Genomic DNA, 26,509 nt, shown 5'->3' with positions numbered 1-26,509 from the left:
AGCAGAGAGCTGCAGTGAGAAGAGGTCAAGAGAATCAGCCCCTATAGCTTTATTAACATCCGCAAAGCCCTCAGTACATCATAGACATCAAATGGTTGAAATGACATGAGTCTGTTAGTGCACAGATGAATTGTCAGCCAGGCGTACCTCTCCGTAGAGCTCTCCCATGGTGACAGACTTGGGGTTGAGGATGTATGTCTTGACCGGGAGGTAGAAGGGGTTGTGTTTCCCGTGGCCAGCCTGCCACAGGGTATCTAAGGTATCAGACAGGATGGAGTAGACCGTGGTCTTCCCTCCACCTGTAGGACCCACCAACATCACACCATGACGTACTATCATGGTCTCATACAGCTGGATCACCTGGGGGGAGGGAGAGGAAGGGTTACAACCACATGGAGATCACCTGGAGGGAGGGAGAGGAAGGGTTACAACCACACGGAGAAACATTTAAGGATTATACATCATCACTAATTAATGTATTTTAATATGAAGTCAAACTGAACCAAATTGAATGATTTTGTTGAATTATGTTTTTGTGCCTAATCTTGATCATTTGTAATGACATAGCCATCATTGATTACTTAATTATATAAAGCACTTTGAGGCCTACATTATGTTTATTTAAATGAATACATAAATTCAGTAAGTCAGTTAGTACATTGTGCATCATGCTGGGTAGGGTCAGTCAGTACCTTGTTTGTCATGCTGGGTAGGGTCAGTCAGTACCTTGTTGGTCATGCTGGGTAGGGTCAGTCAGTACCTTGTGCGTCATGCTGGGTAGGGTCAGTCAGTACCTTGTGCGTCATGCTGGGTAGGGTCAGTCAGTACCTTGTGCGTCATGCTGGGTAGGGTCAGTCAGTACCTTGTTGGTCATGCTGGGTAGGGTCAGTCAGTACCTTGTGCGTCATGCTGGGTAGGGTCGGTCTGTACCTTGTTGGTCATGCTGGGTAGGGTCAGTCTGTACCTTGTGCGTCATGCTGGATAGGGTCAGTCAGTACCTTGTTGGTCATGCTGGGTAGGGTCAGTCAGTACCTTGTTGGTCATGCTGGGTAGGGTCAGTCAGTACCTTGTTGGTCATGCTGGGTAGGGTCAGTCAGTGCCTTGTGCGTCATGCTGGGTAGGGTCAGTCAGTACCTTGTTGGTCAAGCTGGGTAGGGTCAGTCAGTACCTTGGGTGCCATGCTGGGTAGGTTCAGTCAGTACCTTGTTGGTCAAGCTGGGTAGGGTCAGTTAGTACCTTGTGCGTCATGCTGGGTAGGTTCAGTCTGTACCTTGTTGGTCATGCTGGGTAGGGTCAGTCAGTACCTTGTTGGTCATGATGGGTAGGGTCAGTCTGTACCTTGTTGGTCATGCTGGGTAGGGTCAGTCAGTACCGTGTTGGTCATGCTGGGTAGGATCAGTTAGTACCTTGTGTGTCATGCTGGGTAGGGTCAGCCTGTACCCTGTTGGTCATGCTGGGTAGGGTCAGTCAGTACCTTGTTGGTCATGCTGGGTAGGGTCAGTCAGTACCTTGTGCGTCATGCTGGGTAGGGTAAGTCAGTCAGTCAGTACCTTGTTGGTCATGCTGGGTAGGGTCAGTCAGTACCTTGTTGGTCATGCTGGGTAGGGTCAGTCAGTACCTTGTTGGTCATGCTGGGTAGGGTCAGTCAGTACCTTGTGCGTCATGCTGGGTAGGGTCAGTCAGTCAGTCAGTACCTTGTTGGTCATGCTGGGTAGGGTCAGTCAGTACCTTGTTGGTCATGCTGGGTCGGGTCAGTCAGTACCTTGTGCGTCATGCTGGGTAGGGTCAGTCAGTACCTTGTGCGTCATGCTGGGTAGGGTCGGTCTGTACCTTGTTGGTCATGCTGGGTAGGGTGAGTCAGTACCTTGTTGCTCATGCTGGGTAGGGTCAGTCAGTGCCTTGTGCGTCATGCTGGGTAGGGTCAGTCAGTACCTTGTTGGTCAAGCTGGGTAGGGTCAGTCAGTACCTTGGGCGCCATGCTGGGTAGGTTCAGTCAGTACCTTGTTGGTCAAGCTGGGTAGGGTCAGTTAGTACCTTGTGCGTCATGCTGGGTAGGTTCAGTCTGTACCTTGTTGGTCATGCTGGGTAGGGTCAGTCAGTACCTTGTTGGTCAAGCTGGGTAGGGTCAGTCAGTACCTTGGGCGCCATGCAGGGTAGGGTCAGTCAGTACCTTGTTTGTCATGCTGGGTAGGGTCAGTCAGTACCTTGTTGGTCATGCTGGGTAGGGTCAGTCAGTACCTTGTGCGTCATGCTGGGTAGGGTCAGTCAGTACCTTGTGCGTCATGCTGGGTAGGGTCAGTCAGTACCTTGTGCGTCATGCTGGGTAGGGTCAGTCAGTACCTTGTTGGTCATGCTGGGTAGGGTCAGTCAGTACCTTGTGCGTCATGCTGGGTAGGGTCGGTCTGTACCTTGTTGGTCATGCTGGGTAGGGTCAGTCTGTACCTTGTGCGTCATGCTGGGTAGGGTCAGTCAGTACCTTGTTGGTCATGCTGGGTAGGGTCAGTCAGTACCTTGTTGGTCATGCTGGGTAGGGTCAGTCAGTACCTTGTGCGTCATGCTGGGTAGGGTCAGTCAGTGCCTTGTGCGTCATGCTGGGTAGGGTCAGTCAGTACCTTGTTGGTCAAGCTGGGTAGGGTCAGTCAGTACCTTGGGCGCCATGCTGGGTAGGTTCAGTCAGTACCTTGTTGGTCAAGCTGGGTAGGGTCAGTTAGTACCTTGTGCGTCATGCTGGGTAGGTTCAGTCTGTACCTTGTTGGTCATGCTGGGTAGGGTCAGTCAGTACCTTGTTGGTCATGATGGGTAGGGTCAGTCTGTACCTTGTTGGTCATGCTGGGTAGGGTCAGTCAGTACCTTGTTGGTCATGCTGGGTAGGATCAGTTAGTACCTTGTGTGTCATGCTGGGTAGGGTCAGCCTGTACCTTGTTGGTCATGCTGGGTAGGGTCAGTCAGTACCTTGTTGGTCATGCTGGGTAGGGTCAGTCAGTACCTTGTGCGTCATGCTGGGTAGGGTCAGTCAGTCAGTCAGTACCTTGTTGGTCATGCTGGGTAGGGTCAGTCAGTACCTTGTGCGTCATGCTGGGTAGGGTAAGTCAGTCAGTCAGTACCTTGTTGGTCATGCTGGGTAGGGTCAGTCAGTACCTTGTTGGTCATGCTGGGTAGGGTCAGTCAGTACCTTGTTGGTCATGCTGGGTAGGGTCAGTCAGTACCTTGTGCGTCACTGGGTAGGGTCAGTCAGTCAGTCAGTACCTTGTTGGTCATGCTGGGTAGGGTCAGTCAGTACCTTGTTGGTCATGCTGGGTCGGGTCAGTCAGTACCTTGTGCGTCATGCTGGGTAGGGTCAGTCAGTACCTTGTGCGTCATGCTGGGTAGGGTCGGTCTGTACCTTGTTGGTCATGCTGGGTAGGGTGAGTCAGTACCTTGTTGGTCATGCTGGGTAGGTTCAGTCTGTACCTTGTTGGTCATGCTGGGTAGGGTCAGTCAGTACCTTGTTGGTCATGATGGGTAGGGTCAGTCTGTACCTTGTTGGTCATGCTGGGTAGGGTCAGTCAGTACCTTGTTGGTCATGCTGGGTAGGATCAGTTAGTACCTTGTGTGTCATGCTGGGTAGGGTCAGCCTGTACCTTGTTGGTCATGCTGGGTAGGGTCAGTCAGTACCTTGTGCGTCATGCTGGGTAGGGTAAGTCAGTCAGTCAGTACCTTGTTGGTCATGCTGGGTAGGGTCAGTCAGTACCTTGTTGGTCATGCTGGGTAGGGTCAGTCAGTACCTTGTTGGTCATGCTGGGTAGGGTCAGTCAGTACCTTGTGCGTCATGCTGGGTAGGGTCAGTCAGTCAGTCAGTACCTTGTTGGTCATGCTGGGTAGGGTCAGTCAGTACCTTGTGCGTCATGCTGGGTAGGTTCAGTCAGTACCTTGTTGGTCAAGCTGGGTAGGGTCAGTTAGTACCTTGTGCGTCATGCTGGGTAGGTTCAGTCTGTACCTTGTTGGTCATGCTGGGTAGGGTCAGTCAGTACCTTGTTGGTCATGATGGGTAGGGTCAGTCTGTACCTTGTTGGTCATGCTGGGTAGGGTCAGTCAGTACCTTGTTGGTCATGCTGGGTAGGATCAGTTAGTACCTTGTGTGTCATGCTGGGTAGGGTCAGCCTGTACCTTGTTGGTCATGCTGGGTAGGGTCAGTCAGTACCTTGTTGGTCATGCTGGGTAGGGTCAGTCAGTACCTTGTGCGTCATGCTGGGTAGGGTCAGTCAGTCAGTCAGTACCTTGTTGGTCATGCTGGGTAGGGTCAGTCAGTACCTTGTTGGTCATGCTGGGTAGGGTCAGTCAGTACCTTGTGCGTCATGCTGGGTAGGGTAAGTCAGTCAGTCAGTACCTTGTTGGTCATGCTGGGTAGGGTCAGTCAGTACCTTGTTGGTCATGCTGGGTAGGGTCAGTCAGTACCTTGTTGGTCATGCTGGGTAGGGTCAGTCAGTACCTTGTGCGTCATGCTGGGTAGGGTCAGTCAGTCAGTCAGTACCTTGTTGGTCATGCTGGGTAGGGTCAGTCAGTACCTTGTTGGTCATGCTGGGTCGGGTCAGTCAGTACCTTGTGCGTCATGCTGGGTAGGGTCAGTCAGTACCTTGTGCGTCATGCTGGGTAGGGTCGGTCTGTACCTTGTTGGTCATGCTGGGTAGGGTGAGTCAGTACCTTGTTGGTCATGCTGGGTAGGTTCAGTCTGTACCTTGTTGGTCATGCTGGGTAGGGTCAGTCAGTACCTTGTTGGTCATGATGGGTAGGGTCAGTCTGTACCTTGTTGGTCATGCTGGGTAGGGTCAGTCAGTACCTTGTTGGTCATGCTGGGTAGGATCAGTTAGTACCTTGTGTGTCATGCTGGGTAGGGTCAGCCTGTACCTTGTTGGTCATGCTGGGTAGGGTCAGTCAGTACCTTGTTGGTCATGCTGGGTAGGGTCAGTCAGTACCTTGTGCGTCATGCTGGGTAGGGTAAGTCAGTCAGTCAGTACCTTGTTGGTCATGCTGGGTAGGGTCAGTCAGTACCTTGTTGGTCATGCTGGGTAGGGTCAGTCAGTACCTTGTTAGTCATGCTGGGTAGGGTCAGTCAGTACCTTGTGCGTCATGCTGGGTAGGGTCAGTCAGTCAGTCAGTACCTTGTTGGTCATGCTGGGTAGGGTCAGTCAGTACCTTGTTGGTCATGCTGGGTAGGGTCGGTCTGTACCTTGTTGGTCATGCTGGGTAGGGTGAGTCAGTACCTTGTTGGTCATGCTGGGTAGGGTCAGTCAGTGCCTTGTGCGTCATGCTGGGTAGGGTCAGTCAGTACCTTGTTGGTCAAGCTGGGTAGGGTCAGTCAGTACCTTGTTGGTCATGCTGGGTAGGGTCAGTCAGTACCTTGTGCGTCATGCTGGGTAGGGTCAGTCAGTACCTTGTGCGTCATGCTGGGTAGGGTCAGTCAGTACCTTGTTGGTCAAGCTGGGTAGGGTCAGTTAGTACCTTGTGCGTCATGCTGGGTAGGTTCAGTCTGTACCTTGTTGGTCATGCTGGGTAGGGTCAGTCAGTACCTTGTTGGTCAAGCTGGGTAGGGTCAGTCAGTACCTTGGGCGCCATGCTGGGTAGGGTCAGTCAGTACCTTGTTTGTCATGCTGGGTAGGGTCAGTCAGTACCTTGTTGGTCATGCTGGGTAGGGTCAGTCAGTACCTTGTGCGTCATGCTGGGTAGGGTCAGTCAGTACCTTGTGCGTCATGCTGGGTAGGGTCAGTCAGTACCTTGTGCGTCATGCTGGGTAGGGTCAGTCAGTACCTTGTTGGTCATGCTGGGTAGGGTCAGTCAGTACCTTGTACGTCATGCTGGGTAGGGTCGGTCTGTACCTTGTTGGTCATGCTGGGTAGGGTCAGTCTGTACCTTGTGCGTCATGCTGGGTAGGGTCAGTCAGTACCTTGTTGGTCATGCTGGGTAGGGTCAGTCAGTACCTTGTTGGTCATGCTGGGTAGGGTCAGTCAGTACCTTGTTGGTCATGCTGGGTAGGGTCAGTCAGTGCCTTGTTCGTCATGCTGGGTAGGGTCAGTCAGTACCTTGTTGGTCAAGCTGGGTAGGGTCAGTCAGTACCTTGGGCGCCATGCTGGGTAGGTTCAGTCAGTACCTTGTTGGTCAAGCTGGGTAGGGTCAGTTAGTACCTTGTGCGTCATGCTGGGTAGGGTCAGTCAGTGCCTTGTGCGTCATGCTGGGTAGGGTCAGTCAGTACCTTGTTGGTCAAGCTGGGTAGGGTCAGTCAGTACATTGGGCGCCATGCTGGGTAGGTTCAGTCAGTACCTTGTTGGTCAAGCTGGGTAGGGTCAGTTAGTACCTTGTGCGTCATGCTGGGTAGGTTCAGTCTGTACCTTGTTGGTCATGCTGGGTAGGGTCAGTCAGTACCTTGTTGGTCAAGCTGGGTAGGGTCAGTCAGTACCTTGGGCGCCATGCTGGGTAGGGTCAGTCAGTACCTTGTTTGTCATGCTGGGTAGGGTCAGTCAGTACCTTGTTGGTCATGCTGGGTAGGGTCAGTCAGTACCTTGTGCGTCATGCTGGGTAGGGTCAGTCAGTACCTTGTGCGTCATGCTGGGTAGGGTCAGTCAGTACCTTGTGCGTCATGCTGGGTAGGGTCAGTCAGTACCTTGTTGGTCATGCTGGGTAGGGTCAGTCAGTACCTTGTGCGTCATGCTGGGTAGGGTCGGTCTGTACCTTGTTGGTCATGCTGGGTAGGGTCAGTCTGTACCTTGTGCGTCATGCTGGGTAGGGTCAGTCAGTACCTTGTTGGTCATGCTGGGTAGGGTCAATCAGTACCTTGTTGGTCATGCTGGGTAGGGTCAGTCAGTACCTTGTTGGTCATGCTGGGTAGGGTCAGTCAGTGCCTTGTTCGTCATGCTGGGTAGGGTCAGTCCGTACCTTGTTGGTCAAGCTGGGTAGGGTCAGTCAGTACCTTGGGCGCCATGCTGGGTAGGTTCAGTCAGTACCTTGTTGGTCAAGCTGGGTAGGGTCAGTTAGTACCTTGTGCGTCATGCTGGGTAGGTTCAGTCTGTACCTTGTTGGTCATGCTGGGTAGGGTCAGTCAGTACCTTGTTGGTCATGATGGGTAGGGTCAGTCTGTACCTTGTTGGTCATGCTGGGTAGGGTCAGTCAGTACCTTGTTGGTCATGCTGGGTAGGATCAGTTAGTACCTTGTGTGTCATGCTGGGTAGGGTCAGCCTGTACCTTGTTGGTCATGCTGGGTAGGGTCAGTCAGTACCTTGTTGGTCATGCTGGGTAGGGTCAGTCAGTACCTTGTGCGTCATGCTGGGTAGGGTCAGTCAGTCAGTCAGTACCTTGTTGGTCATGCTGGGTAGGGTCAGTCAGTACCTTGTTGGTCATGCTGGGTAGGGTCAGTCAGTACCTTGTGCGTCATGCTGGGTAGGGTAAGTCAGTCAGTCAGTACCTTGTTGGTCATGCTGGGTAGGGTCAGTCAGTACCTTGTTGGTCATGCTGGGTAGGGTCAGTCAGTACCTTGTTGGTCATGCTGGGTAGGGTCAGTCAGTACCTTGTGCGTCATGCTGGGTAGGGTCAGTCAGTCAGTCAGTACCTTGTTGGTCATGCTGGGTAGGGTCAGTCAGTACCTTGTTGGTCATGCTGGGTCGGGTCAGTCAGTACCTTGTGCGTCATGCTGGGTAGGGTCAGTCAGTACCTTGTGCGTCATGCTGGGTAGGGTCGGTCTGTACCTTGTTGGTCATGCTGGGTAGGGTGAGTCAGTACCTTGTTGGTCATGCTGGGTAGGGTCAGTCTGTACCCTGTAGGTCATGCTGGGTAGGGTCAATCAGTACCTTGTTGGTCATGCTGGGTAGGGTCAGTCAGTACCTTGTGCGTCATGCTGGGTAGGGTCAGTCAGTACCTTGTAGGTCATGCTGAGTAGGGTCAGTCAGTACCTTGTTGGTCATGCTGGGTAGGGTCAGTCAGTACCTTGTGCGTCATGCTGGGTAGGGTCAGTCAGTACCTTGTAGGTCATGCTGGGTAGGGTCAGTCAGTACCTTGTTGGTCATGCTGGGTAGGGTCAGTCAGTACCTTGTTGGTCATGCTGGGTAGGGTCAGTCAGTACCTTGTTGGTCATGCTGGGTAGGGTCAGTCAGTACATTGTTGGTCATGCTGGGTAGGGTCAGTCTGTACCTTGTTGGTCATGCTGGGTAGGGTCAGTCTGTACCTTGTTGGTCATGCTGGGTAGGGTCAGTCAGTACCTTGTAGGTCATGCTGGGTAGGGTCAGTCAGTACCTTGTTGGTCATGCTGGGTAGGGTCAGTCAGTACCTTGTAGGTCATGCTGGGTAGGGTCAGTCAGTACCTTGTTGGTCATGCTGGGTAGGGTCAGTCAGTACATTGTTGGTCATGCTGGGTAGGGTCAGTCTGTACCTTGTTGGTCATGCTGGGTAGGGTCAGTCTGTACCTTGTTGGTCATGCTGGGTAGGGTCAGTCAGTACATTGTTGGTCATGCTGGGTAGGGTCAGTCAGTACCTTGTAGGTCATGCTGGGTAGGGTCAGTCAGTACCTTGTTGGTCATGCTGGGTAGGGTCAGTCAGTACCTTGTAGGTCATGCTGGGTAGGGTCAGTCAGTACATTGTTGGTCATGCTGGGTAGGGTCAGTCAGTACATTGTTGGTCATGCTGGGTAGGGTCAGTCTGTACCTTGTTGGTCATGCTGGGTAGGGTCAGTCTGTACCTTGTTGGTCATGCTGGGTAGGGTCAGTCTGTACCTTGTTGGTCATGCTGGGTAGGGTCAGTCAGTACCTTGTTGGTCATGCTGGGTAGGGTCAGTCAGTACATTGTTGGTCATGCTGGGTAGGGTCAGTCTGTACCTTGTTGGTCATGCTGGGTAGGGTCAGTCTGTACCTTGTTGGTCATGCTGGGTAGGGTCAGTCAGTACCTTGTGTGTCATGCTGGGTAGGGTCAGTCAGTACCTTGTGCGTCATGCTGGGTAGAGTCAGTCAGTACCTTGTTGGTCATGCTGGGTAGGGTCAGTCAGTACCTTGTGCGTCATGCTGGGTAGGGGCTGCAGGTTGCGTTTCACTAGAGACTCCAGGATGGTGGTTTGGAGAACACCGTAGTCATGTTCAGGGATGGACACGCCAGGGAACAGGTCAGACATGATGCCACTAGAGCAGAGAACACACAGACACAGAACCGTCATACACAGACACACACGGACAGACACAGACGTCACACACACACAGAGCCGTCATACGGACAAACACACATCAGTCTGCAGTAAGGCATGATGAGGCATGATGAGGCATGATGAGGCATGATGAGGCATGATGAGGCATGATGAGGCATGATGAGGCCTGATGAGGCCTGATGAGACATGATGAGGCATGATGAGGCATGATGAGGCATGATGAGGCATGATGAACGTATAAGAGTGGAACGTTCTATTCTTCTCCATAGTGCTGTAACATTAGCAGTGGGACACCATTGGTTTGTACGTGTCTGTGTGTGTGTGTGTGTGTGTGTGTGTGTGTGTGTATGTGTGTGTGTGCGCCAGGGTCTCTGTGTGTTCTCTCACCCAAAGAGCGCAGCATCGTCTGTGAGGAACTTGGGCAGATTGGAGTCTCTCAGAGCCCTGATCAGAACCACGTCTTCACTCAGGTGGGGGTTCTCTCTCTTCAGAGAGCTGCAGGGGTCACACACACACACACAATACATTCTCTATAAATGTGGGGGTCCCTCTCTCTTCAGAGAGCTGCAGGGGTCACACACACACAATACATTCTCTATAAATGTGGGGGTCCCTCTCTCTTCAGAGAGCTGCAGGGGTCACACACACACAATACATTCTCTATAAATGCGGGGGTCCCTCTCTCTTCAGAGAGCTGCAGGGGTCACACACACACAATACATTCTCTATGAATGTGGGGGTCCCTCTCTCTTCGGAGACACTGCATGTCTGAAGTAGTTAACATGGGTCGGGTCAATTCCATTTGAAGTCAAAATCGCATCTTTTTTCAATTAATTTTCAATACAATGAAAAGGATAAGCTATTTACAGTATTTCAAATGTATTTAACTTTAAATCACTTCCTGAATTGACTGACTTCAATTTGGAATCATCTAAAGGTCACTGAACTGAAACATCACCGGGTCGTCTAAAGGTCACTGAACTGAATACATCACTGGGTCGTCTAAAGGTCACTGAACTGAATACATCACCGGGTCGTCTAAAGGTCACTGAACTGAAACATCACTGGGTCGTCTAAAGGTCACTGAACTGAAACATCACTGGGTCGTCTAAAGGTCACTGAACTGAATACATCACCGGGTCGTCTAAAGGTCACTGAACTGAAACATCACTGGGTCGTCTAAAGGTCACTGAACTGAATACATCACTGGGTCGTCTAAAGGTCACTGAACTGAATACATCACCGGGTCGTCTAAAGGTCACTGAACTGAAACATCACTGGGTCGTCTAAAGGTCACTGAACTGAAACATCACTGGGTCGTCTAAAGGTCACTGAACTGAATACATCACTGGGTCGTCTAAAGGTCACTGAACTGAATACATCACCGGGTTGTCTAAAGGTCACTGAACTGAAACATCACTGGGTCGTCTAAAGGTCACTGAACTGAATACATCACCGGGTCGTCTAAAGGTCACTGAACTGAAACATCACTGGGTCGTCTAAAGGTCACTGAACTGAAACATCACTGGGTCGTCTAAAGGTCACTGAACTGAATACATCACCGGGTTGTCTAAAGGTCACTGAACTGAATGCATCACTGGGTCGTCTAAAGGTCACTGAACTGAAACATCACTGGGTCGTCTAAAGGTCACTGAACTGAATACATCACCGGGTCGTCTAAAGGTCACTGAACTGAATACATCACTGGGTCGTCTAAAGGTCACTGAACTGAAACATCACTGGGTCGTCTAAAGGTCACTGAACTGAAACATCACCGGGTCGTCTAAAGGTCACTGAACTGAATGCATCACTGGGTCGTCTAAAGGTCACTGAACTGAATACATCACCGGGTCGTCTAAAGGTCACTGAACTGAATGCATCACTGGGTCGTCTAAAGGTCACTGAACTGAATGCATCACTGGGTCGTCTAAAGGTCACTGAACTGAAACATCACCGGGTCGTCTAAAGGTCACTGAACTGAATGCATCACTGGGTCGTCTAAAGGTCACTGAACTGAAACATCACTTTAAACACACTCACCATCTCTCTGTTACACACAAACACACATGCAGACACACACAGCTTGGTTGGAGGTTGTTAGGTAGAAGTGAATTCCTCTCCTCTCTCTTTACTCTGCCTGTCATCCACCCTCCCTCCTTTCCCAGAGCTCGGCTAATCAATGTGGATGATGATTCCCTAGTGACTGTTCACCAACCCATTCATTAATAATGTGTGGTGCTGTAACACACACACACAGGCTGATAATGGCAGGCCCATTACATTGGATTTACAGCGGTAGTAAAAAGTGAATGAGACAGACAGAAGAGGGTGGCTCTAAACAGTCAGAGGGCTTGTTACTCACACACCTGTAAAATGAACAGCTCACCCTCTGACAAGACAATAGCTGCGTGAGTCAATCTGGGATGAAGCATGATGGATGGGACAGACAGGGGACATTACTACCACATCTAGACCAGGAGCGTGATGGATGGGACAGACAGGGGACATTACTACCACATCTAGACCAGGAGTGTGATGGATGGGACAGACAGGGGACATTACTACCACATCAAGACGAGGAGCGTGATGGATGGGACAGACAAGGGACATTACTACCACATCTAGACCAGGAGCATGATGGATGGGACAGACAGGGGACATTACTACCACATCTAGACCAGGAGCATGATGGATGGGACAGACAGGGGACATTACTACCACATCTAGACCAGGAGCGTGATGGATGGGACAGACAGGGGACATTACTACCACATCTAGACCAGGAGTGTGATGGATGGGACAGACAGGGGACATTACTACCACATCAAGACGAGGAGCGTGATGGATGGGACAGACAGGGGACATTACTACCACATCTAGACCAGGAGCATGATGGATGGGACAGACAGGGGACATTACTACCACATCTAGACCAGGAGCATGATGGATGGGACAGACAGGGGACATTACTACCACATCTAGACCAGGAGGGTGATGGATGGGAAATTACTACCACATCTAGACCAGGAGGGTGATGGATGGGACATTACTACCACATCTAGACCAGGAGTGTGATGGATGGGACAGACAGGGGACATTACTACCACATCTAGACCAGGAGCATGATGGATGGGACAGACAGGGGACATCACTACCACATCTAGACCAGGAGCGTGATGGATGGGACATTACTACCACATCTAGACCAGGAGGATGATGGATGGGACAGACAGGGGACATTACTACCACATCTAGACCAGGAGCATGATGGATGGGACATTACTACCACATCTAGACCAGGAGCATGATGGATGGGACATTACTACCACATCTAGACTAGGAGCGTGATGGATGGGACAGACAGGGGACATCACTACCACATCTAGACCAGGAGCATGATGGATGGGACATTACTACCACATCTAGACCAGGAGCATGATGGATGGGACATTACTACCACATCTAGACTAGGAGCGTGATGGATGGGACAGACAGGGGACATCACTACCACATCTAGACCAGGAGCATGGTGGATGGGACATTACTACCACATCTACACCAGGAGCGTGATGGATGGGACAGACAGGGGACATTACTACCACATCTAGACCAGGAGCATTATGGATGGGACATTACTACCACATCTAGACCAGGAGTGTGATGGATGGGACAGACAGGGGACATTACTACCACATCTAGACCAGGAGGATGATGGATGGGACAGACAGGGGACATTACTACCACATCTAGACCAGGAGAGTGATGGATGGGACATTACTACCACATCTAGACCAGGAGGATGATGGATGGGACAGACAGGGGACATTACTACCACATCTAGACCAGGAGAGTGATGGATGGGACATTACTACCACATCTAGACCAGGAGGATGATGGATGGGACAGACAGGGGACATTACTACCACATCTAGACCAGGAGGATGATGGATGGGACAGACAGGGGACATTACTAACCCCTTCTAGACCAGGAGGATGATGGATGGGACAGACAGGGGACATTACTACCACATCTAGACCAGGAGAGTGATGGATGGGACATTACTACCACATCTAGACCAGGAGGATGATGGATGGGACAGACAGGGGACATTACTACCACATCTAGACCAGGAGAGTGATGGATGGGACATTACTACCACATCTAGACCAGGAGGATGATGGATGGGACAGACAGGGGACATTACTACCACATCTAGACCAGGAGCATGATGGATGGGACATTACTACCACATCTAGACCAGGAGGATGATGGATGGGACAGACAGGGGACATTACTACCACATCTAGACCAGGAGCATGATGGATGGGACAGACAGGGGACATTACTACCACATCTAGACCAGGAGCATGATGGATGGGACATTACTACCACATCTAGACCAGGAGTGTGATGGATGGGACAGACAGGGGACATTACTACCACATCTAGACCAGGAGGGTGATGGATGGGACAGACAGGGGACATTACTACCACATCTAGACCAGGAGAGTGATGGATGGGACATTACTACCACATCAAGACCAGGAGCGTGATGGATGGGACAGACAGGGGACATTACTACCACATCTAGACCAGGAGGATGATGGATGGGACAGACAGGGGACATTACTAACACATCTAGACCAGGAGAGTGATGGATGGGACATTACTACCACATCTAGACCAGGAGGATGATGGATGGGACAGACAGGGGACATTACTACCACATCTAGACCAGGAGCATGATGGATGGGACATTACTACCACATCTAGACCAGGAGTGTGATGGATGGGACAGACAGGGGACATTACTACCACATCTAGACCAGGAGGGTGATGGATGGGACAGACAGGGGACATTACTACCACATCTAGACCAGGAGAGTGATGGATGGGACATTACTACCACATCAAGACCAGGAGCGTGATGGATGGGACAGACAGGGGACATTACTACCACATCTAGACCAGGAGGATGATGGATGGGACAGACAGGGGACATTACTACCACATCTAGACCAGGAGGATGATGGATGGGACAGACAGGGGACATTACTACCACATCTAGACCAGGAGCGTGATGGATGGGACATTACTACCACATCTAGACAAGGAGGGTGATGGATGGGACAGACAGGGGACATTACTACCACATCTAGACCAGGAGTGTGATGGATGGGACAGACAGGGGACATTACTACCACATCTAGACCAGGAGTGTGATGGATGGGACAGACAGGGGACATTACTACCACATCTAGACCAGGAGTGTGATGGATGGGACAGACAGGGGACATTACTACCACATCTAGACAAGGAGGGTGATGGATGGGACAGACAGGGGACATTACTACCACATCTAGACCAGGAGTGTGATGGATGGGACAGACAGGGGACATTACTACCACATCTAGACCAGGAGGATCTGAATGATGCCAATCATCTTTAATATGATGTTGATACAGTGTCTCAGTCCTTCCTGTCAGGGAGCTGTCGTGTGATGGGTCAGTAGACCAGGCAGGATGTCATATGCTACTATCCTATTCTCTCTGAGTCAGCCTTGCAGAGAGGAAACAAGGCTTCCCCTCGTCTAGTCTGCTCTTCCTGTCACCATCCTGCACTGTGTCACTCAGCTTTGACAATAAGAACTGTGTCCCAAATGGCACCTTATTCTCTATATAAAGCTGGTCAAAAGTAGTGCGCTGCATAGGGAATATGGTGCCATTGGGAACGCTACCCAAAGGTTCACATTTGCATAGAAGTGGCTGTAAAATGCATAAGGGTAGAGGGTTCTGGGTAGTGGGTTCTGGGTAGAGGGTTCTGGGTAGTGGGTTATGGGTAGAGGGTTCTGGGTAGAGGGTTCTGGGTAGTGGGTTCTGGTTAGAGGGTTCTGGGTAGTGGGAGATCTGTAAACGGCACTATGAGGATAAAACTGAACATCGTTTCAATCTGATTTGTACATAAAACGACCTTGTACATAAAAAGCCCAGAAACTGTCAGATACCGGCTGGTGGTTTTGATTGAATAGAGAGTTCTGTTTTTCTCTCTGTGTCCTATCTGGTCATGATGAGTTTTTACCCCCAAAATCTTGCAACTTTGATTGAACAGGGTGGGTACAACATTGTGTCCTACCCTAGACCAGTATAGAATAGCACCCCCTGTGGGTCCTAGCCTAGACCAGTATAGAACAGCACCCCCTGTGGGTCCTACCCTGCCATGACGAGGACAGACTTGACGGCCCTCATGCCGAAGTCGTAGTGGTCCTGTTGGGAGAGCTGCTCAGAACACAGCTTGTACATCTGGGTCATCTTTCGGGCCAGAGTCTTACTGGACTCAAAACCCTCAGAGTAGAGGATGACCTAGAGGAGGAGAGAATGGAAGCATGGAGGGGGAGAAACGGAAGTCAATGATCTGGTCCCCAGCTACAAATGACCTCAGCATCGTAACACATCCCCAGCCCCCCCAGTAGCCCCCCCAGGTACCTCAGCGATCAGGGCATAGTTGGGCACCATCATGGCTATGGGTCTGAACAGGGCTTTGAGGTTGTCAGGGAGCTCAGTGCGTCCAGCGTAGCCCGGGTTCATAGTGATGAAGGCAGCACACGTCATCACCAGCTTGATCTCTCTGCCCTCAAACATGAACCTGGACAGCTACAAGACAGAGACCACATGACACGGAGGACTGAACCGGGGTTGTGAGCATCTACCATGTCGTTTACTTAGGTAGAGTAGACATCACCGTGACAACAGGAACAGACGATTCTGTTAGTTAAACTACCTCTGTTACACTGAGGTCTGAAGAAACAGACCTGATATCCAGGCTTTAGTTCAGAGGGCTAACAACTTCTTCAGCCGAGCGGACATCAATCTTGCCTGACTGGTGTGATGGATGGAGGTTAGAACTAGGAAGGCTGTGGGTCACCAGGTGTAGCTATACCTTGGCCACATTCACATTGTGGATGGTGGTGAGTTGTAGGTACCAGTATATACTGTATTTGTGATATATTCCAGCAATAAGGCCCAAGGAGATGTGGTTATTGGCCAATATACCACGGCTAACGGCTGTTCTTAAGCACGACACAACGCAGAGTGCCTGGATACAGCCCTTAGCCATGCTACATTGGCCATATACCACAAACCCAGGGTTGCCTTAATGCTATTATAAACTGCTTATCAACATAATTAGAGCAGTAAAAAATTAATGTTTTGTCATACCGGTAGTATACTGTCTAATATACCACGGATTTCAGCCAATCAGCATTCAGGGCTCGAACCACCCAGTTTCTAAATGTAAAGATATTTGGACAGGCAGGGGAAAGGGGAGGGTATACCTTGGCCATCTTGGCATTGCGGATAGTAATGAGTTGCTGGGCGATGACAGACAGCACCTCGATGTCGATGCGGTTAAACTCATCAAAACAACACCAGGCCCCTGATTGGGCCAGACCACTGAAGAACTTCCCCATCATCTACAACACAGACAGGTGATTGGTTAAGCAGATAGCAGGAATAAAACAGGATCCTTCATTATGAAGAAAGTCCACTGCTGTGGTGACACTGTCCCCTAGTGTTAGTGTCTGGGTAAAACAAAGACAATAGGAGAGAGAGAGACAGAGGGTTAGGATTAGAAGGGTAAAGGAAGAGAGGGAGACAGAGGGTTGGGATTAGAAGGATAAAGGAAGAGGGGGAGAGAACAGGGTTCCCCAAACTCGGTTTGGTTCTTGCCCTAGCACTACACAGCTGATTGAAATAACCAACTCATCATCAGGCTCTGATTATTTGACTCAGCCGTGCAGTGCTGGGGCAGGACTGAGATTGGGAAACCCTGGAATAGAAGGTTCTGTGCTGGTCAGTCTAATCAGTACCTTGTAGTCCAGTCCATCAGAACAGTTGAAGACGACACACTGGATGGACAGAGCCTTGGCCAGGTCCTTAGTGGTCTCCGTCTTCCCTGTTCCAGCTGGTCCTGCTGGAGCCCCACCAAGGTCTAACTGAAGAGCCCCCATCAGACACAGGTAGCAACGATCCTAGAGACATACAACAGGTTAATGGGTGGAGAGATCCTAGGGAGAGACATACAACAGGTTAATGAATGGAGAGATCCTAGAGAGAGACATAGAACAGGTTAATGAATGGAGAGATCCTAGAGAGATCCTAGAGAGATCCTAGAGAGAGACAACAGGTTAATGAATGGAGAGATCCTAGAGAGATCCTAGAGAGAGACATACAACAGGTTAATTGATGGAGAGATCCTAGAGAGATACATACAACAGGTTAATGGATGGAGAGATCCTAGAGAGATACAACAGGTTAATGTATGGAGAGATCCTAGAGAGATCCTAGAAAGATACAACAGGTTAATGGATGGAGAGATCCTAGAGAGACACATACAACGGGTTAATGGATGGAGAGATCCTAGAGAGAGACATACAACAGGTTAATGGATGGAGAGATCCTAGAGAGATCCTAGAGAGACATACAACAGGTTAATGGATGAGAGATCCTAGAGAGACATACAACAGGTTAATGGATGGAGAGATCCTAGAGAGATACAACAGGTTAATGGATGGAGAGATCCTAGAGAGAGACATACAACAGGTTAATGGATGGAGAGATCCTAGAGAGAGACATACAACAGGTTAATGGATGGAGAGATCCTAGAGAGAGACATACAACAGGTTAATGGATGGAGAGATCCTAGAGAGAGACATACAACAGGTTAATGGATGGAGAGATCCTAGAGAGAGACATACAACAGGTTAATGGATGGAGAGATCCTAGAGAGAGACATACAACAGGTTAATGGATGGAGAGATCCTAGAGAGAGACATACAACAGGTTAATGGATGGAGAGATCCTAGAGAGAGACATACAACAGGTTAATGGATGGAGACATCCTAGAGAGAGACATACAACAGGTTAATGGATGGAGAGATCCTAGAGAGATACAACAGGTTAATGGATGGAGAGATCCTAGAGAGATCCTAGAGAGAGACATACAACAGGTTAATGGATGGAGAGATCCTAGAGAGAGACATACAACAGGTTAATGGATGGAGAGATCCTAGAGACATACAACAGGTTAATGGATGGAGAGATCCTAGAGAGATACAACAGGTTAATGAATGGAGAGATCCTAGAGAGATCCTACAGAGATCCTAGAGAGACACATACAGCGGGTTAATGAATGGAGAGATCCTAGAGAGAGACAACAGGTTAATGGATGGAGAGATCCTAGAGAGAGACAACAGGTTAATGGATGGAGAGATCCTAGAGACATACAACAGGTTAATGGATGGAGAGATCCTAGAGAGAGACAACAGGTTAATGGATGGAGAGATCCTAGAGAGAGACATACAACAGGTTAAAGATGGAGAGATCCTAGAGAGATACAACAGGTTAATGGATGGAGAGATACTAGAGAGAGACAACAGGTTAATGGATGGAGAGATACTAGAGAGATCATAGAGAGATCCTAGAGAGACACAATGGGTTCATGGATGGAGAGATACTAGAGAGACATACAACGGGATTAATGGATGGAAAGATCTTACAGAGACAAAACGGGGTTGTGGAATTTCTTTCCTTCTTAATGCATTTGAGCTAATCAGTTGTGTTGTGACAAATTAGGGGTGGTATACAGAAGATGGCCCTATTTTTGTGAAAGACCAAGTCCATAGTATGGCAAGAACAGCTTAAATAAGCAAAGATAAACTACAGTCCATCATGACTTTAAGACATGAAGGTCAGTCAATCAGGAAAATTAAGAACTTTGAAAGTTTCTTCAAGTGCAGTCGCAAAAGCGATGATGAAACTGGCTCTCATGAGGACCGCCACAGTTAAGGAAGACCCAGAGTTACCTCTGCTACAGAGGATAAGTTCATTAGAGTTAACTGGCTCTCATGAGGACCGCCACAGTAAAGGAAGACCCAGAGTTACCTCTGCTACAGAGGACAAGTTCATTAGAGTTAACTGGCTCTCATGAGGACCACCACAGGAAAGGAAGACCCAGAGTTACCTCTGCTACAGAGGACAAGTTCATTAGAGCTACCAGCCTCAGAAATTGCAGCCCAAATAGATGCTTCACATAGTTCAAGTAACAGACATCTCAACATCAACTGTTCAGAGGAGACTGCGTAAATCAGGCCTTTGTGGTCGAATTGCTGGAAAGAAACCACTACTAAAAGGACACCAATAAGAAGAAGAGACTTGCTTGGGCCAATAAACATGATCAATGGACATTAGACTGGTGGAAATCTGTCCTTTGGTCTGATGAGTCCAAATTTGAGATTTTTGGTTCCAACCGTCATGTCTTTGTGAGACGCAGGATAGTTGAACGGATGATCTCTGCATGTGTGGTTCCCACAGTGAAGCACGGAGGAAGAGGTGTGATGCTGTGGGGGTGCTTTGCTGGTGAAACTTTCTGTGATTTACTTAGAATTCAAGGCACACTTAACCAGCATGGCTACCACCACATTCTGCAGCGATATGCCATCCCATCTGGTTTGAGCTTAGTAGGACTATCATTTGTATTTCAACAGGACAATGACCCAACACACCTCCAGGCTGTGTAAGGGCTATTTGACCAAGAAGGAGAGTGATGAAGTGCTGCATCAGATGACCTGGCATCCACAATCACCCGACCTCAACCAATTGAGATGGTTTGGGATGAGTTGGACCGCAGAGTGAAGAGCAGCCAACAAGTGCTCAGCATATGTGGGAACTCCTTCAAGACTGTTGGAAAAGCATTCCAGGTGAAGCTGGTTGAGAGAATGCCAAGAGTGGGCAAAGCTGTCATCAAGGCAAAGGGTGGCTACTTTGAAGAATCTCAAAGAATCTCAGAGACACGGGGGAACATGGGCATGTTAATCAAGGCATCCTGACACATTTTTCCCCACATAGTGCTTTTCTGATTTCCCCATGCAGTCTGATGAGTGAAAATGTCCCAAAGTGCAGGTGCACACACACACACACACCAAGACAATCATGCACAGAAGGATACCATCTGCAATGTCTTAGACTGTTGCTTTGATACATTGTTTGTCACTGTCTCATGTGTGTGTGTGTGTGTGTGTGTGTGCGTGCGTGCGTGCGTGTTACCGTGAGCGGGGTGATGACGAGGCGAGGGCAGGCCCCCAGGTATTCATATCCATAGATGTAGGTGGACAGAGCCATCCTGGCCACACAGTTATCTAGGTCCAAGTCCCAGTAGTAACGCAGCTGCCTCTGCCACTCGAAGTTACTGCTGGAGTCAACCTACACACACACACACACACACACACACACACACACACACACACACACACACACACACACACACACACACACACACACACACACACACAGCCTTGGTCACTAATCAAGGTTAAGGCCAAATAAACAGGACATAAACTGTTATTTTTGATCAGACAAGTTGGATTTATGTAAAACTATCTGTTTTGAATGAACTACACTTCCCATGATGCAGTGGGTGGTTTGCAGGCCTTACAGTACCTTCCGGGCCACGAGGTCTGTGACAATGTCCCTGGCGTGCACGTCTACGGTGATGAGAGCTGTGATGATGTTACGGTGTAGGGTGGGGAGCTGGCCTCGAACCAGGGCTGCTAGGGCATTCAGCCTCTATAGACAGACAGACAGATAGATAGACAGACAGACAAGTAGGGAGGGAGGCAGGCAGACAGACAAGCAGACAGACAAGCAGACAGACAGATAAGTAGGGAGGGAGGCAGGCAGACAGACAGACAGACAAGCAGACAGACAAGCAGACAGACAGATAAGTAGGGAGGGAGGCAGGCAGACAGACAAGCAGACAGACAGATAAGTAGGGAGGCAGGCAGGCAGACAGACAAGCAGACAGACAAGCAGACAGACAAGCAGACAGACAGATAAGTAGGGAGGGAGGCAGGCAGACAGACAAGCAGACAGACAAGCAGACAGACAGATAAGTAGGGAGGGAGGCAGGCAGACAGACAGGCAGACAGACAAGCAGACAGACAAGCAGACAGACAGATAAGTAGGGAGGGAGGCAGGCAGACAGACAAGCAGACAGACAGATAAGTAGGGAGGCAGGCATGCAGACAGACAAGCAGACAGACAAGCAGACAGACAAGCAGACAGACAGATAAGTAGGGAGGGAGGCAGGCAGACAGACAAGCAGACAGACAAGCAGACAGACAGACAAGTAGGGAGGGAGGCAGACAGACAGACAAGCAGACAGACAGATAAGTAGGGAGGCAGGCAGACAGACAGACAAGCAGACAGACAAGCAGACAGACAAGCAGACAGACAAGCAGACAGACAGATAAGTAGGGAGGGAGGCAGGCAGACAGACAAGCAGACAGACAAGCAGACAGACAGACAAGTAGGGAGGGAGGCAGACAGACAGATAAGTAGAGAGGCAGGCAGACAGACAGACAAGCAGACAGACAAGCAGACAGACAAGCAGACAGACAGATAAGTAGGGAGGGAGGCAGGCAGACAGACAAGCAGACAGACAGACAAGTAGGGAGGGAGGCAGGCAGACAGACAAGCAGACAGACAGATAAGTAGGGAGGGAGGCAGGCAGACAGACAGGCAGACAGACAAGCAGACCGACAGACACGAGGAGAATCATCAAATGATAAAAAACAAAAGTATTTCTATGAAGATAAACATCTCTGTTCCAAGGTGTTGTCACCACTGTAGGCTGTTGAAAACAGTCATTGTGGACGGTCGTACATCAATGTTGACATATTCAAAGTCCTGCAGGGCCATGAAGTGGTCATGGTCTCCCTCCAGACAGCCGTCCAGGTCTCTGCACCACATCAACTGACTGATGGTTAACACCACCTGGTGGACACAGAGGAACACACAGACACCTGATGGTTAACACCACCTGGTGGACACAGAGGAACACTGCAGATGGACATTAACCTCTTACAGACACCTGATGGTTAACACCACCTGGTGAACACTGCAGCTGGACATTAAAACCTCTTACAGACAGACACCTGATGGTTAACATCACCTGGTGGACACAGAGGAACACTGCAGATGGACATTAACTCATACAGACACCTGATGGTTAACACCACCTGGTGGACACAGAGGGACACACAGACACCTGATAGTTAACACCACCTGGTGGACACAGAGGAACACACAGACACCTGATAGTTAACACCACCTGGTGGACACTGCAGCTGGACATTAAAACCTCTTACAGACAGACACCTGATGGTTAACACCACCTGGTGGACACAGAGGAACACTGCAGATGGACATTAACCTCTTACAGACACCTGATAGTTACCACCACCTGGTGGACACAGAGGAACACTGCAGATGGACATTGACCTCTTACAGACACCTGATAGTTAACACCACCTGGTGGACACAGAGGAACACACAGACACCTGATAGTTAACACCACCTGGTGAACACTGCAGCTGGACATTAAAACCTCTTACAGACAGACACCTGATGGTTAACATCACCTGGTGGACACAGAGGAACACTGCAGATGGACATTAACTCATACAGACACCTGATGGTTAACACCACCTGGTGGACACAGAGGGACACACAGACACCTGATAGTTAACACCACCTGGTGGACACAGAGGAACACACAGACACCTGATAGTTAACACCACCTGGTGGACACAGAGGGACACACAGACACCTGATAGTTAACACCACCTGGTGGACACAGAGGAACACTGCAGATGGACATTAATGTCCATCTGCAGTGTTTCTCTGTGTCCACCAGGTGGTGTTAACTATCAGGTGTCTGTAAGAGGTTAATGTCCATCTGCAGTGTTTCTCTGTGTCCACCAGGTGGTGTTAACCATCAGGTGTCTGTAAGAGGTCAATGTCCATCTGCAGTGTTCCTCTGTGTCCACCAGGTGGTGTTAACTATCAGGTGTCTGTAAGAGGTTAATGTCCATCTGCAGTGTTCCTCTGTGTCCACCAGGTGGTGTTAACTATCAGGTGTCTGTAAGAGGTCAATGTCCATCTGCAGTGTTCCTCTGTGTCCACCAGGTGGTGTTAACTATCAGGTGTCTGTAAGAGGTTACCTCTTACAGACACCTGATGGTTAACACCACCTGGTGGACACAGAGGAACACTGCAGATGGACACTGACCTCTTACATCCACCTGATGGTTCACACCACCTGGTGGCCACAGAGGAACACTGCAGATGGACATTAACCTCTTACAGACACCTGATAGTTAACACCACCTGGTGGACACAGAGGGACACTGCAGATGGACATTAACCTCTTACAGACACCAGGTTTACAACACATGATAAACATACAATAGGAATTCATTCATTTCTTCAGAGGCTACTCTCGTTGTTTGCTCTGGAAGTCAGCGATGGAGGTTAGTGTGTGTGTGTGTGTGTGTGTGTGTACCTGTGAGGGGTGTCCAGCCACCACCCACTCCTCTCGTTCTTTACTCTGGTAGTCAGCGATGGAGGCCTTGCTGAGGCGGCGGAGGGAAGAGAACATGGCCTCCTCTACTTTACCCAGCCAGTCCTCTACGTTACCACGCGCCTTCAGACCTTTAGCCAGGCCCACCTACACACACACAGAATGAACACACACAAATACACACACACAGAATGAACACACACAAATGCACACACACAGAATGAACACACACAAATACACACACACAGAATGAACACACACAAATACACACACACAGAATGAACACACACAAATACACACACACAGAATGAACAAACACAAATACACACACACAGAATGAACACACACAAATACACATACACCAAATATTGTAATGGAAGTCAAGGATAACATGTTCATTAAAAACTTTGTTACGTCCATCTTGACGTCTGAAGATCCATCTGCAGTGACAGTGAAAAAATCAACGGAGAGAAAGACAGGGAGGTCTCCTCTCCTTCAGGTGAGACCATGACCAGTTTATTACCTACCTTCTCTCTCTCAGGTGAGACCATGACCAGTATATTACCTACCTTCTCTCCTTCAGGTGAGACCATGACCAGTATATTACCTACCTTATCTCTCTCAGGTGAGACCATGACCAGTTTATTACCTACCTTCTCTCTCCTTCAGGTGAGACCATGACCAGTATATTACCTACCTTCTCTCTCTCAGGTGAGACCATGACCAGTATATTACCTACCTTCTCTCCTTCAGGTGAGACCATGACCAGTATATTACCTACCTTATCTCTCTCTCAGGTGAGACCATGACCAGTATATTACCTACCTTCTCTCTCCTTCAGGTGAGACCATGACCAGTATATTACCTACCTTCTCTCTCTCTCAGGTGAGACCATGACCAGTATATTACCTTCTCTCCTTCAGGTGAGACCATGACCAGTATATTACCTACCTTCTCTCTCTCAGGTGAGACCATGACCAGTATATTACCTACCTTCTCTCCTTCAGGTGAGACCATGACCAGTATATTACCTACCTTATCTCTCTCTCAGGTGAGACCATGACCAGTATATTACCTACCTTCTCTCTCCTTCAGGTGAGACCATGACCAGTATATTACCTACCTTCTCTCTCTCAGGTGAGACCATGACCAGTATATTACCTACCTTCTCTCCTTCAGGTGAGACCATGACCAGTATATTACCTACCTTATCTCTCTCTCAGGTGAGACCATGACCAGTATATTACCTACCTTCTCTCTCCTTCAGGTGAGACCATGACCAGTATATTACCTTCTCTCCTTCAGGTGAGACCATAACCAGTATATTACCTACCTTCTCTCTCTCTCAGGTGAGACCATGACCAGTATATTACCTACCTTTTCTCTCTCAGGTGAGACCATGACCAGTATATTACCTACCTTCTCTCCTTCAGGTGAGACCATGACCAGTATATTACCTACCTTCTCTCCTTCAGGTGAGACCATAACCAGTATATTACCTACCTTCTCTCTCTCTCTCAGGTGAGACCATGACCAGTATATTACCTACCTTCTCTCCTTCAGGTGAGACCTTGACCAGTATATTACCTTCTCTCCTTCAGGTGAGACCATGACCAGTATATTACCTTCTCTCCTTCAGGTGAGACCATAACCAGTATATTACCTACCTTCTCTCTCTCTCAGGTGAGACCATGACCAGTATATTACCTACCTTCTCTCTCTCTCAGGTGAGACCATGACCAGTATATTACCTACCTTCTCTCCTTCAGGTGAGACCATGACCAGTATATTACCTACCTTCTCTCCTTCAGGTGAGACCATGACCAGTATATTACCTACCTTCTCTCCTTCAGGTGAGACCATGACCAGTATATTACCTTCTCTCCTTCAGGTGAGACCATAACCAGTATATTACCTACCTTCTCTCTCTCTCAGGTGAGACCATGACCAGTATATTACCTACCTTCTCTCTCTCTCAGGTGAGACCATGACCAGTATATTACCTTCTCTCCTTCAGGTGAGACCATGACCAGTATATTACCCTGTCTCTCTCTCTCAGGTGAGACCATGACCAGTATATTACCTTCTCTCCTTCAGGTGAGACCATGACCAGTATATTACCTACCTTCTCTCCTTCAGGTGAGACCATGACCAGTATATTACCTACCTTCTCTCTCCTTCAGGTGAGACCATGACCAGTATATTACCTACCTTCTCTCCTTCAGGTGAGACCATGACCAGTTTATTACCTACCTTCTCTCTCTCTCTCAGGTGAGACCATGACCAGTATATTACCTTCTCTCCTTCAGGTGAGACTATGACCAGTATATTACCTACCTTCTCTCTCCTTCAGGTGAGACCATGACCAGTATATTACCTACCTTCTCTCTCTCAGGTGAGACCATGACCAGTATATTACCTACCTTCTCTCCTTCAGGTGAGACCATGACCAGTATATTACCTACCTTCTCTCTCCTTCAGGTGAGAGCATGACCAGTATATTACCTACCTTCTCTCCTTCAGGTGAGACCATAACCAGTATATTACCTACCTTCTCTCCTTCAGGTGATACCATGGCCAGAATGTCGTTGCTGTAGACCTTCTCCTGTTCTCCGTCTGCAGGCTGGGTTGTCATGGCGCCGGGGGGCGGAGGGGGCAGCAGGGCGAACTCCAGGCGGGCAATAGCATCAAAACACTTCCTGAGGTGGGGCTGAACGGCCTGGGGGTTCCTGGTCTGAGCCAAGATCTCCAGGAGCTCATCGTTGGACAGGAAGTAGAACCTGGGAACGGTACCGAGAGACGGACACGTTGATTCATGAAGTGTCTTCCAACATTTCACCACAGGGAACATCACAACACAGTGAGACATGACATCAGCAGATTAACCAAGTGGTTAAGATGTTGACCACCAATCCTGGTCCTAGAGAGATACATGCAGA

At 49.3% G+C, this 26,509-nt stretch overlaps 1 protein-coding gene across 1 annotated transcript in view; it reads right to left on the bottom strand.

The window, feature by feature from the left end:
• The window catches only part of LOC110516931 (dynein heavy chain 6, axonemal-like), a 191,356-nt gene that overhangs the window by 108,935 nt on the left and 55,912 nt on the right, over positions 1-26,509 (bottom strand). The window contains exons 25-36 of the mRNA XM_036955471.1: positions 26,122-26,350; positions 23,553-23,717; positions 21,872-21,982; positions 20,648-20,773; positions 20,255-20,410; positions 17,020-17,181; positions 16,486-16,623; positions 15,638-15,805; positions 15,366-15,514; positions 9,542-9,649; positions 9,005-9,131; positions 148-360 (exon numbers count right to left, since the gene is read on the bottom strand). Of these exons, the coding sequence (XP_036811366.1) occupies positions 148-360; positions 9,005-9,131; positions 9,542-9,649; positions 15,366-15,514; positions 15,638-15,805; positions 16,486-16,623; positions 17,020-17,181; positions 20,255-20,410; positions 20,648-20,773; positions 21,872-21,982; positions 23,553-23,717; positions 26,122-26,350 (1,852 nt within the window). The remainder of the gene's footprint in view (positions 1-147; positions 361-9,004; positions 9,132-9,541; positions 9,650-15,365; positions 15,515-15,637; positions 15,806-16,485; positions 16,624-17,019; positions 17,182-20,254; positions 20,411-20,647; positions 20,774-21,871; positions 21,983-23,552; positions 23,718-26,121; positions 26,351-26,509) is intronic.

This window comes from Oncorhynchus mykiss, chromosome 19, assembly GCF_013265735.2.
Source record: "Oncorhynchus mykiss isolate Arlee chromosome 19, USDA_OmykA_1.1, whole genome shotgun sequence".
NCBI lineage: Eukaryota > Metazoa > Chordata > Actinopteri > Salmoniformes > Salmonidae > Oncorhynchus > Oncorhynchus mykiss.
This window is presented reverse-complemented; position numbering and strand designations above follow the sequence as displayed.